General features: G+C 45.0%; 1 protein-coding gene across 1 annotated transcript in view; it reads left to right on the forward strand.

The window, feature by feature from the left end:
• Window positions 1-17,026, forward strand: part of CACNA1I (calcium voltage-gated channel subunit alpha1 I) — a 155,994-nt gene that overhangs the window by 72,208 nt on the left and 66,760 nt on the right. The window contains 1 exon segment of the mRNA XM_082071182.1: window positions 14,539-14,636. Within this exon segment, the coding sequence (XP_081927308.1) occupies window positions 14,539-14,636 (98 nt within the window).

A 17,026-nucleotide genomic window follows, 5' to 3' on the forward strand; every position in this document is an offset into this window, starting at 1 on the left:
CTTTTGTGTATTGATAGCAGTACTAGGAAAAAAGCTCATGTCTGAACTCCTTTCAATGCCAAGGAGTCTTAGAATCAACTCCTTAGATATAAAATAATCAGTTTGAAGGATTTTTCATTTCAGGTCCAAAACTGAAAGAAATTTGTTTCCTGATTTCTATACAACCGTCCTCATGAGGTGTCAGGCTGAAGTGATAGCAATCTCATTAGAATATCTTCTCTCAAAAGACTTCTGCTAAAGAAAGGTTTTTCCATTTAGTTATATAGAACTAATGACTATATAATATATTTTGAGTTATAAAAGCTTGTGGTTATTAATTCATTATTCTTTGAAATTCATTAAAATTGTCTGCACTGTTTTAAATTAAATCTAAAGCTGGAACTTGCCCTTACATACAGACTGTAGGCTTTTATTTAACCTCATATTTAAGCCCCAAGTTTTACCCTGACTAGTCCCACATCTGGCTTCAGCTTGCTATGGGTCCAGATGCTGCCTTAGTCTTCTGACTAAGACAAGACAACCTGCATTAGGTGTTGCATGTTTTTTTCCATGCCAGTGAGTTAGATATTGATCAGAGGCTAATCAGTTTTCTCTAAGGCCCTTCTTTTCATGGTCCTGGACTCTAATTGCCTGAAAGGAAGGCCATAAATTTGGCTCTCAAGAACAAGTCCATGGTGTTGGGAAGTAATGCGCTGCCTAGAAGGACATGCCGCTTCTCTCAGCTTCAAGAATATGGACTGTACTTCCCAGCCCCTTGTCTTTACTTCTCCCTTCCCAAATAAACACCAATGAGGCAGCGAAGGCTGGAATAAACTATAGCATGGAAAAACAAAGTACAGGTGAAGGACCATTCTGTCAGGCATTCCTGTGCCACTGAGATACCTCCATCTGGCTAGCTAGCTGCATGACAGCATGTTTTCTCAAAGAGGGTAATGACTATGATATTGCCTCAGATGGTGTTTTGGTTACGTGAACTATGTATTCAGGCATTCATTTGTAGTTTTCTCCTTGCTTCCTTGGAAAGCCAGAAGCTATAGTTTTAGTTAGCTGAATTCCCTTGTGTGCCCCTGCCCTGCTTGCCCCTGCTCCCCACGCAACCCAGCAGCTCAAGGAGGAAGACTCCATTGTCACTAAAAATGTTCAGTTTCCATGGCGATAGGAGCTGACATCACCAGAACTTTCTCCCCTCTTGCACACTCCCTCCCCCAACCATCTTCAACATGTTTTTTTCAGAAAGGATTAGAAAAAACCCCCAAACAACAGTCCTAAGTCAGTGCTCTCCTTTGTTTCCCTCAGAGCTCCTAAACCCAAACAACATAATTTGGGTTGAAAAGTGCCGGTGCCCTTGTGTGCACAAGCAACCAGTGTTGCAGATTCAGTTTGCCAGTGTTCCAGTTCCCAGCTACTCGATGGCAACAGGAGGTTGCAGGTTCCCAGACATTTCAAGCAGACTGTGCTCATCACCAGCTGTCCTGGTGGGTCTCCCTCTTCCCCTGCATTTGTGATTAGGTTTTGTCTGTTGTCATTTGTTTCCCGTGGCAATGCGTGCCTTTGGAGAGCTCCATCTGATAGAACTTCGAAGGGCAGCTTCCTAAAGTTGAGAGCCTACTAAGTTTTGAAAGCTGAGATAATGTGAACATTAATCAAGTTGGAAACTCAGGCCAGTGTCTCTACATGCATGAATTTAGGAGAAAAATCACATTTCTGGGCTAGTGCTCAACAGCTTTTAAAGTCAGGCAGTTCTCTGGCAAAAGAAGAGTGAGCAATTTTTCCTGTTCATTCTACTCTGTGAAGCAGTTGTGTTCACGTGTGGTTGGAGATGATGCCACTGTCCCTGTGGGAAGGGAGGCATCCCTTTCCATTACTCTGTCCTGAGGGTCCCCCTGCAAGGACTGAATTCATGCAACTTGCCTGGCCTTGTGGATGTTAATTCCACTGAGGGCGTGTTTGTTCTGCCTCTCTTGAGCCAAGTGCTGCAATTAACAATCTGTGGTGGGAATTGTGTCTGTCTCTGCCCTCTTCTGTGGCATCCCCACCACATGTTCTGGTGTGCAGTTGACTTGTGTAGATAGGTGTGTAGGTTAAGGGGGAGAGGGCTTCAGTACATGGCCAGGGGGATGGTTGTGATGACAAGAGTGTGCCCAGAAGATGTCCAAAACGTTTCCTTAATTGCTTGCAGCTTGGAGTCTTGTGGCTGAGGAGAGGCTGGTGTCTTTAAGAGAATGCCCTGTCTTTGCCTTCATTAATCATCACGCTGGCCCTTGCTGTGTAGATATCATAAACTGTGATAAATCCCATCCTAACCTTGCCTTTGATGAGAGGAATGGCATGATTTTTTATATTTTGGTATTTTAGGATGCACTTGCAGTGTTTGTTTGGTGTTTTTTTTTAACAGCTTTTAAAAATGGTGGACATAAGAACAAGACACTACCATGCATAGTTGCTTTAATGCCTTCTGTGGTAATACATTCTCTATTCCAGCCTGAAATTTCCCTGTTCCTCCAGCCAAGGGTTGCAGTAACCCAGCTAATCAATCACTGTATCTCCCTATCAATTCATTCAGCTGCTTTCTCCATTGGCCATTGGCTGGTGGTTTTATTAATTTTTTTAATTTCTCTCCTCTGTCTCCTCTTCTGAAGACACAAAATCTCTTCCTATTAGTAGGAACCAACAAACTTTGTTCCCGGATATTTGCTGTTACATTTGCTCATACTGGAATACATATTATTTGCATTTCTGAAGCAGTTCATCCTGTTCTATATTGCTGACTTGTCCTCTTCAATTCATTTTCTGTTCTCCCCACAATATGCTTCAACTGCAAAATCTATCAGTGTTTTGGTTTTTGTTTTTTTTTTTTTTAAATTTTTCTCCCAGGTTGTAATAAATAAATAAAGAACAGAATGGCAAGAATTATGCATGACAGAGAAGTACATCTGCTCACGAATGAGTCCCCATACTATTGCACGTGAAGTTTATTACTTAGCCAGTTTTTATCTAGCTAATGTATGTCATGATGTTTTCACATCATTCCAGCCATATCAGTATAATTACTTGTGTGAGCCAGACTTGTAATCTCATAAGAAATTATAGCACATTAGTTTGATGATGTGTATTTTTTCTTAAACCTGTGTTGATTATGGTTAATTTTATTATCCACCTTTAATCTGTAATCTATCAAAGCCGCATATTGGCTATTTCATTACTGTACTGTGATCAGCATCAGTCCAGTCAGCCTCCTCAGATCAGAGTTTCTAAAGCACTGGCACAACATCAGAATTTCTCTGACCCTTGGATGCTTTCCCAGTTTTCTGAGACTAATAACAAGTCATCAGTACTGGTCCAGATCTTTTCTGGCCATCTCTTTTAAAACTCTTGGACATAAATTGTCCAGGCCTGCTTGTCTTAGAATATCCCTGTTTTGGTAGGCACAGGCTAAAATACTTGATCACAGCTGAAGCTGAAACTAGCTCATTATCATCTATGGTAGACATACATCATCTGACCTTCCCCATACAACTTTTTTTAATTGAAGTTTTCTGCCTTTTTACACTGTTCATGACAATTCTGTTTTCTGTTCCAGTGATTAACTTGTACCATTTTATGTGCTCGTTCAATTCTCTTACAGATTTTCTAGAATTTCCATCTCCTCATTTATATTCATTGGTATCAGCTACCCCTCTCTTGCTATTACATTGCTGCTTTTGCTTTCATTTATGTTGTACTGTCTTTTTAGCCCGTTCAGCTTTCTTGTTTCTATTAAAGCTTCTTGGATACCTGATAAATATTCCTAAACACCACTTGATTGTAATCCCCACTTCATTAATTAAAGGCTTTATCCTGACCGGTTCGGTGCATGGCTGTTTCTCTGTGTTTTCAACTTCATGAATGTGGCCTCTCTAATCCACCAGGTATGTCTAGTACTGTTGAAGACCTTAGTTGATTTGTACATAATACATGTAATCAAGTAGTCCTAGTGTCGAGTTGTAAATACTGGGAAACTGTAAGAAGATTTAGGTGTTCTCAACACACGTGGCCCAAATTCAACTCTTTCAGATGGATAAGGGGAAGGATTTTCTGCTGTGAATTACAGACCAATACCAAGGGAGCTAGCTGGCCTGTTTTCCAATATGATGTGGACATACCTAATCTCATTTGTAGGATCATAGGATATTTTGGATTGGAAGGGACCTTGTGAAGTTTCCAGTCTAATTCTTTCACTCAAACTCAGGCTCCTCAGAGTTGTCCAGTCATCTTGAAAACCTCCTCAGATGGAGACTACACCACCTCTCTGGACCCCAGGCCCACTGTAGCAAGTCTGAACCTCCTTTCTGGCTTGGATTTATGCCTGTTGAGTCTTGTTCTGCTTTGCACCTCTGTAAAGAACCTGGCTCCAGCTTCTTAGTGACCTCTTTGTAGGTACCAAGGAGCTGCTGCTAGGTCTCACCAAAATCACCTCCTCTCCAGGTTGAACAAGCCCCCATCCCTCAGCCTCTCCTCACAGGGCAAGTGCTTCAGCCCACTGAGCATCTTGGTGGCTCTCCACTGAACTTACTCCAATTTATCAATGTCTTTCTTGTACTGGGGGGCCCAAACCTGAATTTGTTATAGTGGCCTAACCATGCAAAATGAAGGGGATTAATCCCTTCCTTCATCTAAGGGCTGCACTCCTGTTGGTGCAGCTTGGTGTGCCATTGGCCTTTCTGGCGTGAACTATGTGTCACTTGCTGTCCCCCAGGGCCCACAGGTCCTTTTCAGCAGAGCCATTACCCAACCAGTACTGAGGCAGTGGGTCTGTCCAGCCCGGGTGCAGGACCTTCTATTTGTCTGTTGAATTTCGTGAGACTGCTGTCAGCCTATTCCTCTAGCCAGGAGGAATTCTCTGTATGGCAGAAAATTAATCTGTAAGTGTTCATTTCCAAATTGTCACTGATTCCATACTAGAAAATGCCATTTTTGCCAATGTGCTGTTCCCCCTCCCTTTCTGTCCACTTGAGTCTCCCTAGCAAGGTTATAGTCATTGATTTTAATATTCCTTTCATGCAGATCTTCCCACCAGGCTTTCTTAATGCCATTTAGGCTGTTCATGCTTGTAAAATGAACAATTTCTATTATTTTTATTACTCAGGCCCCTGGCACTGGTGAATAGACGATACCATTTTTCTCCTCTTTACATCTTTTAGTGCCTTGATTAGTTTTGTTCTTGATATGGGAGCTCTGTAAGAATTAACTTTTTTCCTAATTTCATCACTTTTTCCCTTTGGTCTTTCATTTAACAATCTCCTGACTGGTCTATCAGTTCCCTAAAAGCTAATTCTTTGTCTAATGAAATACTGGTTAAAGTTTCTCCTTCTCCAGGGGTAGCCCAGTGATCTGCAAGTTTCCTGCCCTATGTGGCTGGCCAAGCCAGCAGTTTCTTACCAGATTCCTCTATCATCTCATTTGCTTGTTGGCCAGGATGGGCCACCAAGGAGCTCAGCTGAATATTTCTTGTCCATCTTCTTCAGAAATTGCCTAGAACCCAATTCCTGTGCTGAAATCTTCATTTCTTTTCCAAAGCATCCTTTCCTTTTGGAGTAGTTATGCAGCCTTTGGAGAGGGGTTTCTGGCATCTTTGTGCAGCTGGAGGCCCCTTTTTGAGTGCACCTGGTAGCCCCTTAGCTTGAGCAGAACATTTCTTCTTGCTCCTTGTGCCTTTTGGCTAGCTGCTTTTTCAGGAGTGCTTTATGCAGCTTCCACACTGGAAACCTGGAGAATATTACTCTCCGCGAACTGAGATTATTATTAATAGTAGTATTTGTGCCTTGTCTCGCTAGTAGTTATCAACTGTCCTTGATTTCTGTTCCCCTAATTCCTGAGCTATTTCTTCCTTTCTTCCATAAACTTGTGGTGGTGCTGCTGCCTGAATCCATCCATCCATCCATCCATCCATCCATCCATCCATCCATCCAAGCTTTTCTTACTCTGTTCTTGTCTGTGTGTTGGTGCATGTACCTCTGAATGCTGACTCTCTCCTTACTGGAAAGCCACCTGTTTATGCTTACAGCCCCAAATTTGTCCTCCAGGAACTTTCAGCCCAGGGAAGGGAGCTGGCAGCTCTCTGAAGAATGAGGTACCAGCCCCCTGCCTCAAATGCGCGCCTGCTCCCAGGAAACAAAATTGGCACCGCACGATGCTCTTCCACGCTGGGAAGGTGCCTTCTAGCCTAAAACACTCCAGTTGGCCTTAATCTCTCAAGACAGGGAAGTGTGTTTCCAGTCTTCCACTTTCTCTTTGCTTTTAATTAACTATGGTCCTTCAGGGACCTGGCCAGAATTTGCATAGTTATGACTTTAAAATCTCAGACCATTAAATACTTATTAGCTGCAGTGTAAACAGCAGAATGCTCAGAAAATCCTAGTTAGCTAATCTTTGATGCTGAAAGAAAGTTTCTATAAAATTATGGCAAGTTGAAGAAAATTGTAATAAATACCGCAATTAGGTGTTTCAAGCAGTGATCAGATAAAGATGGAAACCAACAAGCAGGAGGCTAAATAGCGTCTTAAGGAAAGGCAGAAATATCAGAATCACAGCCCTCCCCTCTGAACACACATTCACTTTTTCCTCCTTAATGATACTAATTATTTAATTTGCTTTCTTCTAGTAAAACTATCCATAGATGTGGAACATATTGAAATGAAAGGAGTCATCAAAACGAAGTGAATCACACCAGAGAAGAATCAAAACAAAGAGGCAGTGGTACCCTGCATGTGTCATGTGTAGTTCTCAATTACTCCCTCTGATTTTTCTACCTCCCTAAAAGCTCATTTCCTAACATGTGAAACTTTAGCTTTATTAAAAAAAAAAAAAGGGTGACATCAACAGACTTGCAGGACCAAAATGCAGAATGCAGACACCTTGCCTTCCCCCCCCGCCGCCCGCCACTTTCCCTTAAGGGTTGAAATACAGAGTTCAGAGCCTGCGTTCAGACTCCTGATTCAAAAGTGAGGCCCCGTCGCTCGTCTTCACTCATCTGAGCCTGGCGAGTCCCTCTGGCTTTCTTATCACAGTGTGAAAACCTGCTTATGTCTTTTCGTATCATGTCTCTGAAACTATTAAGAAAGTCTGGCATTTTCTCTTAGTACACAGTATGGAGAGAAATCTGAGTGTTCAGGGGTGTGAAATAATGACATGGCAGGCAGCAAGGGACCAGTCTCACAGGCTCTGGAAGCTTTCAGCAGCTTTTGCTTGCAGAGCAATTAAAAAAAAATATATAAAAAATTGTGTTGGTTGCAAGTGGGACACGACAGTTGCAGGTAATTTTTAAAGAATATTAAGCGTCATAGCTGTGGATCTGACTGTGTAATTAGTAATTGATCTGTCACTCCCTGAAGAAATGTATTTTTACTAACAGAATTATAGCCTCTTTAATTTTTTTTTTTTTTAATAAAAGGGGAAAAAAAGGATGTAATTTTTGTGGTCCTTGTTTTACTAGCAAGGGTTCTTTTTTTTCTTTATTTCTGTCTTTTAGCTTTTATGTCAGCAGAGAGTTGTCTTTTTGCAGTGTGATGAGCTCTAAAAGAGATAAGCAGGACTACTTAGCTGAGCACACTGTGGTTTGCAGAGCAATTTAGAGGCCGACTGTGTAACGTCTGGCCACATCCCGTATGATGTTATTCCATCTTTTCTGTGGTAGGTGTTGAAAGGAGTTCGGCTCATTTTGAAGCCTGGCCCCGGAGGCACGGAACTCTGCAAAATATGTGCAAGTGCCTGTACGTCTTGCTCTTCAAATGTCTATCAAGCGAGCTGATAGCAGGATCAGGTCCAAATAACCTGTCAGTTGAGAGCCAGAGCATCCATGAAGACACCACTTTTAAGGAGAGTCTGTAGGTGACCGCAGCCCTGATGCAGCCTGGGGGGCTGCATTTGCTCAGCACACCGCATGGGGACCCATGCCCTGTGCTGGCTGAAGCCCCTGCCCATCCCCATTGCACAGGTAAAGGTGGTTCCTTCTTGCAGCTGTGAGCAAATGGGAGCATGAGCCTCAACACAACTCTCTGAGCACGGAAAAGGGGACATCTAGAAAGAGTTGTTAACTTCTGCTATAGCCCTGGGGACCTTTGTTGGTACATGAGTATGTGGTTTGCTCACAGCTGCAAGAAGGAACAACCTTTATCGGTGAAATGGGGATGGGCTGGGGCTTCAGCCATAGAGCAAAAGGGCTGGTGTGGTGCAGAAATCTTAAAAAATAAGTCCTGCCTGAGCACCCTGCAGTCCTGGGGCTGGCAAGCAGCCTGTTTGCATACACTGTGTGTTTTTTCTCTCCCCTGGTGCGCACTCTGTAGCTGCAGACTGGGGGTGGAAGCAGTAGCCCTGCTTTCTTGCCTGGCATCTGGGCAGGGCTTGTCAGAACCTCCTGGCTCTGATTCTGACATCTCCAGATGGGTTTGTGAGAGATGTATTCTCCCTATACTGATGCCTGCCTGCTTACAGCTCACTTTGTGTACAAGCTAGGGCACGTCCAGCCTCACCAGGCCTGACAGGAGGTATCTTGAATGCCATACATGCCCCATGCTCTATCTGTTCAGCTATGTGCTCTTCTTTCTGCCTCTTTGCCATTACTCCAACACTGATGATCTCCACTCTCCAGGCAGTTTTGGGTACCAATAAATGGATTTTGCTGGTTACCTTATCTTTTTTGCACACCACAGATTCAGCTAAGAGAGCCTCTGGAGGGAGCCTGGCCAGCCCTGTTCTCCATGTCCCCTGCCCGCTGCTACATCTCTGGGCACAGAGGGTCAGACTGGGTGGACCTAGAAATGCAAAGGCTTTTTAACTTCCTTTCATCAGAACAGCTCATGAATATAAGAGAGTAGATACGGGACCATTGGAGCACGTTGCCTAGTGAGAGGACCAGCTTTACTCCTTTTCATTGCAGCTGCAGTCTTTGAAGCCAGAGCAGAAGCAGTGAGACTTTCCTTTCATCCTGGTGTGTACTACAGAGTTGGGGAAAATTTAAGGGTAAATCAGTGTCCCACCACCACCTCACAAAACTGCAGGTGGGAGATTTGAGCTGCGGGATCCTTCCCTTCCACACAGCTCACATATTAGGGGACGCCTTGGCAAATGGAGAGACATCAGCTTCAACTTGTGTTGCCAATATCTGAGTTAAAAACTCAAATGGGAAGAACATATTTTCCTAATGACTCCCGTATTCTGGATCTTTGAAGTGGTAGAAATGCCAGTTTGTGGAATTTGATGGCCGTATCGGGGAGCTGAGGACAGAAGGACATATTCTTGTACACAGAAGACATTGGTTAAATCACATCTAGTCATGCTATAGGTACACATCAGGCTTAGACCTCTGGTATAGCTGGGAAGCTGAAGAAATTTGGAGTAGAAAGAAACCTCTTCTGCCTCAGTCACCCCAGGTGCTCATAGATGCAAGGACCAAATAAAAATTCACAGGCAGGAAAATCTTCATTTTTCACACTAACAACAAGCCTGAAATTACAGCTAGGAAGTCACAGCCATGAAGTTTCTGGCTTCAGTGCAAACCCCAAATTTATTTGACAAAGAAGTATTAATTGATTAGACTGCAGTTAACTAGATTTCAATTGGAAACCCCTATCAGAGAAGGTGAATTAGACAGCTTTTGAATTTGACAAAAACATATTGGTTTTGTGTCATAAGAAAAGTACTGTGTCGGTATATTTCACGAATGCTTTCAGAATACACTTTAAATATTATTTTTGTCTGCTAATTTTCAGCAAATAGAAGTTCAAGAGCTAAGATTAGGAAAGTTAAGAGGCATTTAATAAAGGCCTAAGGACATGTAAATATGAAGAGGTAAATGGTAATGTTTGAACTGTTTTAATAATGGATTTTATCTAATCTAACTGGAAGGAAGCTGCTAGCCAGGCACGGCACAAGTATATTATCTTGGGTCACAGATACAGCAAGGTAAAGTCTGAATTTTCTGAACTTCTTAATGGTTTTCATATTCTTGCTATGTCTATTTTAAATAGTTTTTATTCCTCCGTCCTGCTGGTCAGTCTGCATCCCCCCTGATTCTTCAGGATGAACCCCATGGTGATGAACCCAGGTGCCCCTGTCCCATTTTCCACCATGTCAGCATTCTCACCATGCATCAGCCTTGAGCTGTATGGTGCAGGGACAGTGCATGTGTCAATCCTTTCTCTTTCCAGAAGAATTTCATGTGGAAAGTTTTGAAGAAGAAAATCTCTAGCGAGGGAAGAAGAATTACTGTATAAATTCAATTATCTTGACAGCTCAGTGCTCAAATTCCATCACAGATCAGGAGTTTCTCTCCGATTTAGCATAGTTCCAGCTTCCTAACCTGCCCCTGCACTCATCTACCCACGCCAGAGGCCGCAAAATACTTTAGTGGTGCCAGAAATGAGGTGACATTTCTCTTGGGAGAGACGTGTTCCCCCACGTCCCATCACGATAAGGGGAAAGGACAGCGCATAACCAGCAGAGGCTTCTTTCCTCACATTCTGAGCTTCGTCTGCCTGTCCCTGCACCTTAAAGAAACTAAGGCTTTTACAAACAAAACCTGCTTCAAGCAGCCAAGAAAGAGAACTAAATGAAAGGTGATCAGGTGATGGGAGCTACCCTTGCTCATGGCACTGAGCTGCTACAAAGCAAGGACAAGGAACCTGGAAAGCTCCTGGAGTTTGAGCAGGCAACTGTTTTGTATGAGCTTTAGCGTTGCCATGCTCTTGGTTTACGAGCACTGAGCAAACACCTTGCTCCTCAGGTTGCTGGTACAATAAGGATCCAAGCACTGAAGATCAGGTGCCTGCCTGGGTGTCCAAATAAGCACCGTGCACCTAATCCACCATCACAAGATCTTGAGACAAGGATGGCGGAAATGCGAACCTCCTGACATAAATGTGCTGCTGGTTTCAGTCCGATTGCTTTTTGTGACATGCCCCTTTGACTCTGTCAACCTGTCACCAGCTCCACCTGAGGTACGGCCCAAACTTAGAGGGTTATGCGTATAGGGTTTCCAGGCAGTGGGAAGCAGGGCTGGCTGGAGAAAGATAAGAGCAAAGCTGGCTGAGCTGGCAATCCCTGAAATCCTGCAGATGTCCAGAGACTCCAGCAAAGTTGCTTAGAGAACTCCTTTCTTTAGGGAAAGGAGGCAACTTTTGGATTCATTGGTTTTACCTACAAAGAAAGTGTTTGGTTTTTTTTACTGTTAATCAGTGGAGTTTTGTTTCACCCTAGTCACCTGCTGTCCATGACTGTATGGGCATGCTACCCTTGTGCAAAGTGTGAACATAAGCTGATGCTGAAGCCATCTCTACGCGTGAAAAAGAGAGAGCAAGCATCTCTAATGCAAAATTGCATTGGAATTGTGTTGAAGGTGTTTGGGGTATGATTTATGTGACTACAATAGGCATAACTCATCCACAGGGATTTAAGCATCCTGGATGTGTCTCTGTTATTACAGCCAAGACCAGGAGGCCTCAGGAAGAACCAGCGGCAGAAGGGATCTGCTAAGCGAGCAGAAGCCCTGGGGCCTGCTAGGGCAGAGCTTGTTTTTGTTAGAAGTTGCTCTCTGAAAAATTTAACAGTTGCCCTTCTCTGACCCCTCCTTGAGAACAGCCTGTTGTTCTCAGTGTCAGAGTGGCTGACTGTTTGGCAGTTTTTTCCTAGCTAAACTGGAACGTGAACACAACGAATCTGCAGCAACTGAGCAGAAGGCTGGTTTGCCGGCTTTAGGAACTGCACAGTTCCAGCTAAGGTGGCATTCATCTTGTTCCAAAATGACCTGTGCTCTCTACTTGATTATTACTTTACTAGTGACGTGTGGACTGTGCCATATAGGTGGAAAGCTCATTCCACCTAGGAGAGGGCAGCAGCGTGCACCTGGCTAAGGTGACTCCCACTGTAATACCAGCAATGTGCTTGTAGCTGCAAGAGAACAAGACTCAGATGGCTTGTAAACGGAGGTTGTGTTTTTAAATGAGTTCTGTGTGCCTAAATCTAAGAAAAGATGTCACCTCTTGCCACTGATTTCTTCTTGGCCCTAGCTCTGTGCTGTTCTCCTGTGTGCTTAGTTTCTGTGAGGGTCACAGTGTTCTTCAGGACTTCTCATTTGGCCACTTGCAGTTCAGAAAAGACCACTTTTTGAAATGAAACGTATTTTTGGGTTATTTACTTATATGGTATCTAATAGAGTGTGCTTCAGGTTGTTCTGCTATTGCTCAAAAATACTTTTTTTTTGCCTTCGGAGGTCTGACGTCAACCTAGTGCTCAAGGGGTCATGTCTTTTTAGAAGAGGAAAGGAAGTTCTGTGAGACTTTACCAAGCTTGGAGACCTTTACATATTTGTGCATCTCCCTACTCCCTATAACAAGCTGCAGTGCAGGGACTTCTTTGGTTATGAAGTTGCCTCTACGTGTCAAGCCTCTGAGCTGTGAAGCGGTGTTAGCCCACATCCTGGGAGCAATGCAGCCATGTCCATATGGTGCTTTACCCGTAACCGTAGTTCCAAAGTTTCAGCAGGTCTGCCTAATTCTGGAGCAACAACACGCTGATGATGCAATCTTACTTTATGTGTTTGGACTAAGGTTGATCAGTGCTTACTCAAAGTCCTTGGCACTGTGTTCATTTGCGCCATGCAGGTCCTTTGTGACATGCCCTGTAGTCATGTCTCTGTGTTTATATCCATGTGCATTCTTCCTCCTTTCATACCCACTTACCAGTTTCACCTGACTCTGGATCCTAAGCTTCTGTCTGTCACTAATGCTTTCGGTATCTATAGGCTATCTAAGTATTGCTGCTTGGTTTGGGATCAGGGTTTTTTTTATGTGTGTGTGTGTTGGTTGTTTTGGTTTTGTTTTTTGTTTGGGATTTTTTTGTGGGTTTTTTTGTGGTTTTGTTTTGTTTTGTTTTGCGGGTGTGACTATTTTTATTATCTGCATGAAATTCCTCTTCTCTCCTTCTGCACTCAGCGTATGTGGAACTGACAGCTCCAGGGAGGTAAATGAATGCTACTGCATTTCAGAGGAAGAATTATTTCATGCAATTACCCTAAAAGTACATGAGAGAACAGAGTGAAAGGAATGAGGGAGAGAAAGAGAGCATGAAAGAGAATAATCACAACACTTCGACAGGTTTACCCCATTGTGTTTGAAAATCTATCACTCTGACAAGTCTCCTTTGTGAAAGGCATAGACATAAAACTAGACATTTGCTCTTCAAGGTCCTTTTGAGTGAAGAGAGTGATCGATAGAAGGATCAGTCTGTTTCATTCAAGTTTCACTGAAGTCTTCTCCCTGATACTTCTTATGGACTGGTTGTACTCCATTTCCCTCGTAATGTCTTGCTACGCTCTCTGATCCCCTCCTCGGTGGTTCCTGGGCAGAGGGATTTGAGTGGATTTTAGGTTACTGGACTATTGGTTTGTGAGTCTTTCTATATAAATTATAATATTTGGGTTTGAGAAAGAGTGCAGTAACAAAAAGCTGTGTCCCCTGGTCGCTCCCCTGACTCTGCTAGTGTTTCACCTGCCAACTTTGTCACCCTCTTGGTCTCCTCTGCACATCAGGGTCATACCAGGGAAGCTGGTGACAACAACCCGTATCTTCCTGGAGGCCATATGCACCTGTGTTCACTAAAACATGCAAAATACTTCGAGATCCTCAGGTAGAAATTGCTGGCCGGGGTAAATGGTTAGTATAATCTATTAATAGTTTCTTGTCATGCTTTCCAAGAGGCAGGCAGGTTACTGGACATTTTGCCATACTGGGAGAAGAGAAGGGATACTGAGCCAGGTCACTTTTTTTCACCTATATCTGCTGCTCTTGTAGCAAAGCCAATGTGTTAGTCATAGTGATTTGCACTTCGAGGTTATTTAGGGAGCATGCTGTTGGGTTAGGAAAGCTAAGGTCTAGCATATATCCTAAAATTAGGCTTTTCCCCTTTTGGTTGTTGTCAGAAAGGAGTGATTCACAGCTATGGGAGAAGCCTTCCCACCTAGCTGAAGCAGTTACCACTTAAGGTAGAGAGTTTGCTTCGACGTGAGGTAAAAAAAGCTAGCTGAAACTGCCTCCAGGAACCTCATTCTACACTGTGAGATGAGGGGAGCATGGGGAGCACCCCGCTGCACTGCAGGTAACGCTCGGCAAAACTGGCTACGCAGCACCCCTCCTCCTGGCCTCGTGGGAAATGTCCACCCTGCGCGTGTGCCCTCAGCCAGGAGAACACACTCCTTGTTGGGGCATCTTCTTGCAGCCCCTTCCCCTCCTGTTGGGATGCAGCTCCTGGCCTGCATCCTCATGGCACGTGCTCTCACCACTCCTTACTTTGCCGCTGTCGCATGAACAGGCTACATTTTCCACATGAGAAGCTGTGCGCTCTGATCCTGCAGGGGCTCAGGAGGCTTCAGCTTTGCTCTGAGGGCTCCCAAAGACTCAGTCCTCTTGAGTTCCAGAAATACTTCAGTGGAGAAACAACAGCTCTGTGACTCAAGCCAAAATTTTGCATTGTTTTAACCCTTTTTTTTTTTCCTCTCCCTTTCTGCAGGATGGTGGAATACTCCCTGGATCTTCAAAACATTAACTTGTCTGCAATCCGTACTGTCCGTGTCCTGAGACCCCTGAAAGCTATCAACCGTGTGCCTAGTAAGTCATGATTCCCTCTCATGCCCACTCTACTTGGGTCGTGGGGAGTACATGGTCAGTAATGTTGTATGGTGTTGGGTTTTTCCAGGCTAGGTTCAGGTGCAAACTGAGTGCAAGTTACTGCATGATGTGTGCAGGCTTTTCCTCATCATGGGTCCAATAGGTGTTGTTGGATAGGCAGGAAACCTACAGTCTCGCAGCATATCTGCCCTGGTCATCCTTCATGCAGGGCCATGCTGATGGCTCTGAAGCTGAACAATGTGCAGTAAATGTTTTTTTCTTGGTCTTACTGAAGGACATCACAGGTTTGATAACATCTGCAACCTCAAAAAGGTATGTGTGTGTGGTCTGGAGAGGGGCAAGCTGGGGGAAGCAGGGAGAATATGTTTGCTTAGGCTTTCACATACTCTTCCAGAGCCTCTCATCTGAAAATTTTTCAGCCTATTACTGCTCAGGGGTGTGTGGCACCAGCTAGTTTTTTCTCTCCTTCTCACCCTATGCTTTGTACTCTCTCTTTTGTGCTGACTATCCCTGCTGTGAGCTGGCGTCTGTATGAGCTGGGCTGCACGCCGCTGGGCCCCGGGCTGCTGGGGCTGCACGCGAGCCTGGAGGTGTCAGCAGCCGAACTGCTGCTCGCAGGCACCGCTCATGTCTGAGTCACCGTCCCCAGCTCAGGGCTGCATGCAAACCAGAGAGGGGCTGCAGCCTTGGGACATGTGCCACGCACACACGCTGCCGCCACATGCTCTCTTCTGGTGGCTCTGCCACAACCCTCGTTTTCTTCCTTCCCAAAGGATGGGGACAAGACTGGCCTCTTTGCTGTGCTTTACAGCTCTTATTGGTGCTGAACTGTTTCTTCCCTCTTCCTTTCTTCCTCTGCTTCTTTTTAAAAAACTGTTTTTCTCAAGTCAGTGTTGTTCTCTCTGCAGCCTTGGAGTGTGTAAGCAGGTGTTGCCATCATTTAACTGCAGGAAACATCGATGGAAGTGGCTCAGGATTCCCAGTGGTTTTATCTGGCCACACGGACGTGAACTGGTTGGATGCTGTTGGGGTCAGGGGGTTGCAAGAGCATTGAACTAGGTCTGCTGTGTCACTCTGATGTTTCTGGCTCCCCCTGTGCAAAGGCAGCAGCTGCCACATGCAGCCCTGCGAGACTTCAGGCATTTCTTCCACAAGTTTGTCTGTCTTGCAGACTGGCAGGAAGTCTCTTTGCTCTTCCCCGTAATCTCCCTAATCAGGCTGTCTGCAGTGGCTAAAACCTTGCCAGAGCTCTCCTAATCTTCTCTTGAGCTCAGATGCTCCTTTTTATTTTCCAGATCTGAGGAAGTTTGTGCAGTTGACCTTCCGGTCTGCATCACATGTTTTGCCTTGTGCCAAAGTCACTTTTGTGATGCCACCTATTTATTGAACATGCCGTGGAGGTGGATTTCAGGGTCGCTGGCTCCATGCAAAGCCCTTCTAGAAAGGGCTCTTGTCCCTCTTCCTGAGTGCATTTTTGTATCTGGACAATAGCCAGGAGCAGAGGGTGCTGCAAGGTGTGATGGAGGAACTAAGGCACAGTTCTGTGTGCCCAGCATGGCAGGAGGACACCAGGGAGAGGAGCAGCTGGTTTGGGCACTGAGCAGACACCCAGGCATATAACAGGTCTGTCATGGGGTGATAAAGATGGGAGCTGAGCACAACCTTTTGGCTACCAACTGTCAGCAGAACAACTCCCCCAGCCTCCCTCCTTCTCTCTGCTCCTTTTCCAGGGTGGCGAGGGCTGGGAACCCCCCACAGTCCTGTCTGTGGGCACACACAGCAGTGCGGGGGGCACCTCTTCTGCGAGGGGGTGGCCTGCAGGTCGTGCATGGCAGACTGACCTCTCCTGGGAGGTGAATAACCAGCTGTGTGAGGGCAGCACCATCCTCATGTTATCCAGCCCGCTTTCCTCCCTGCTTTCATTAGGAGTCCCATGAGTCTGTACTTGAAGACCCTTTTAGGGCTGATCCCTGTCGTCAGGATAGACTTAACCTTGTTAGCAGGTGGGAACATCTTGAACAACATCCAGTTGTCTCCTGCAGACGTCTACCATGTTAATTGCTGTACACTGGCAATCAGGAGCAAAGCCTGACTGACAAAAGCTCAAGACCTTGTTTTATTCCTATTTATTGGCTGGAATAGCTGGAGTTTCCTTCGCGCCTCAGTAGGAGCTGTCCCGGGTGGAGCGGTGTAAGCAGCATCAAAACTGGCCCACCAGTGACCTGCTCCATCCATGCAGAGGCATCAGGGACACTTCTGATCATCTCGCCTGACCTTGGCAGAGCACAGGCCCTTGAATTTCCTGTGACTGTCCCAGCTGTGAAGCTGTCTGTCTGCTCCTTTTATCGGTATAAAACTCCACCTGTGTG

Source organism: Streptopelia decaocto (genome assembly GCF_964273445.1).
Source record: "Streptopelia decaocto genome assembly, chromosome: 1".
NCBI lineage: Eukaryota > Metazoa > Chordata > Aves > Columbiformes > Columbidae > Streptopelia > Streptopelia decaocto.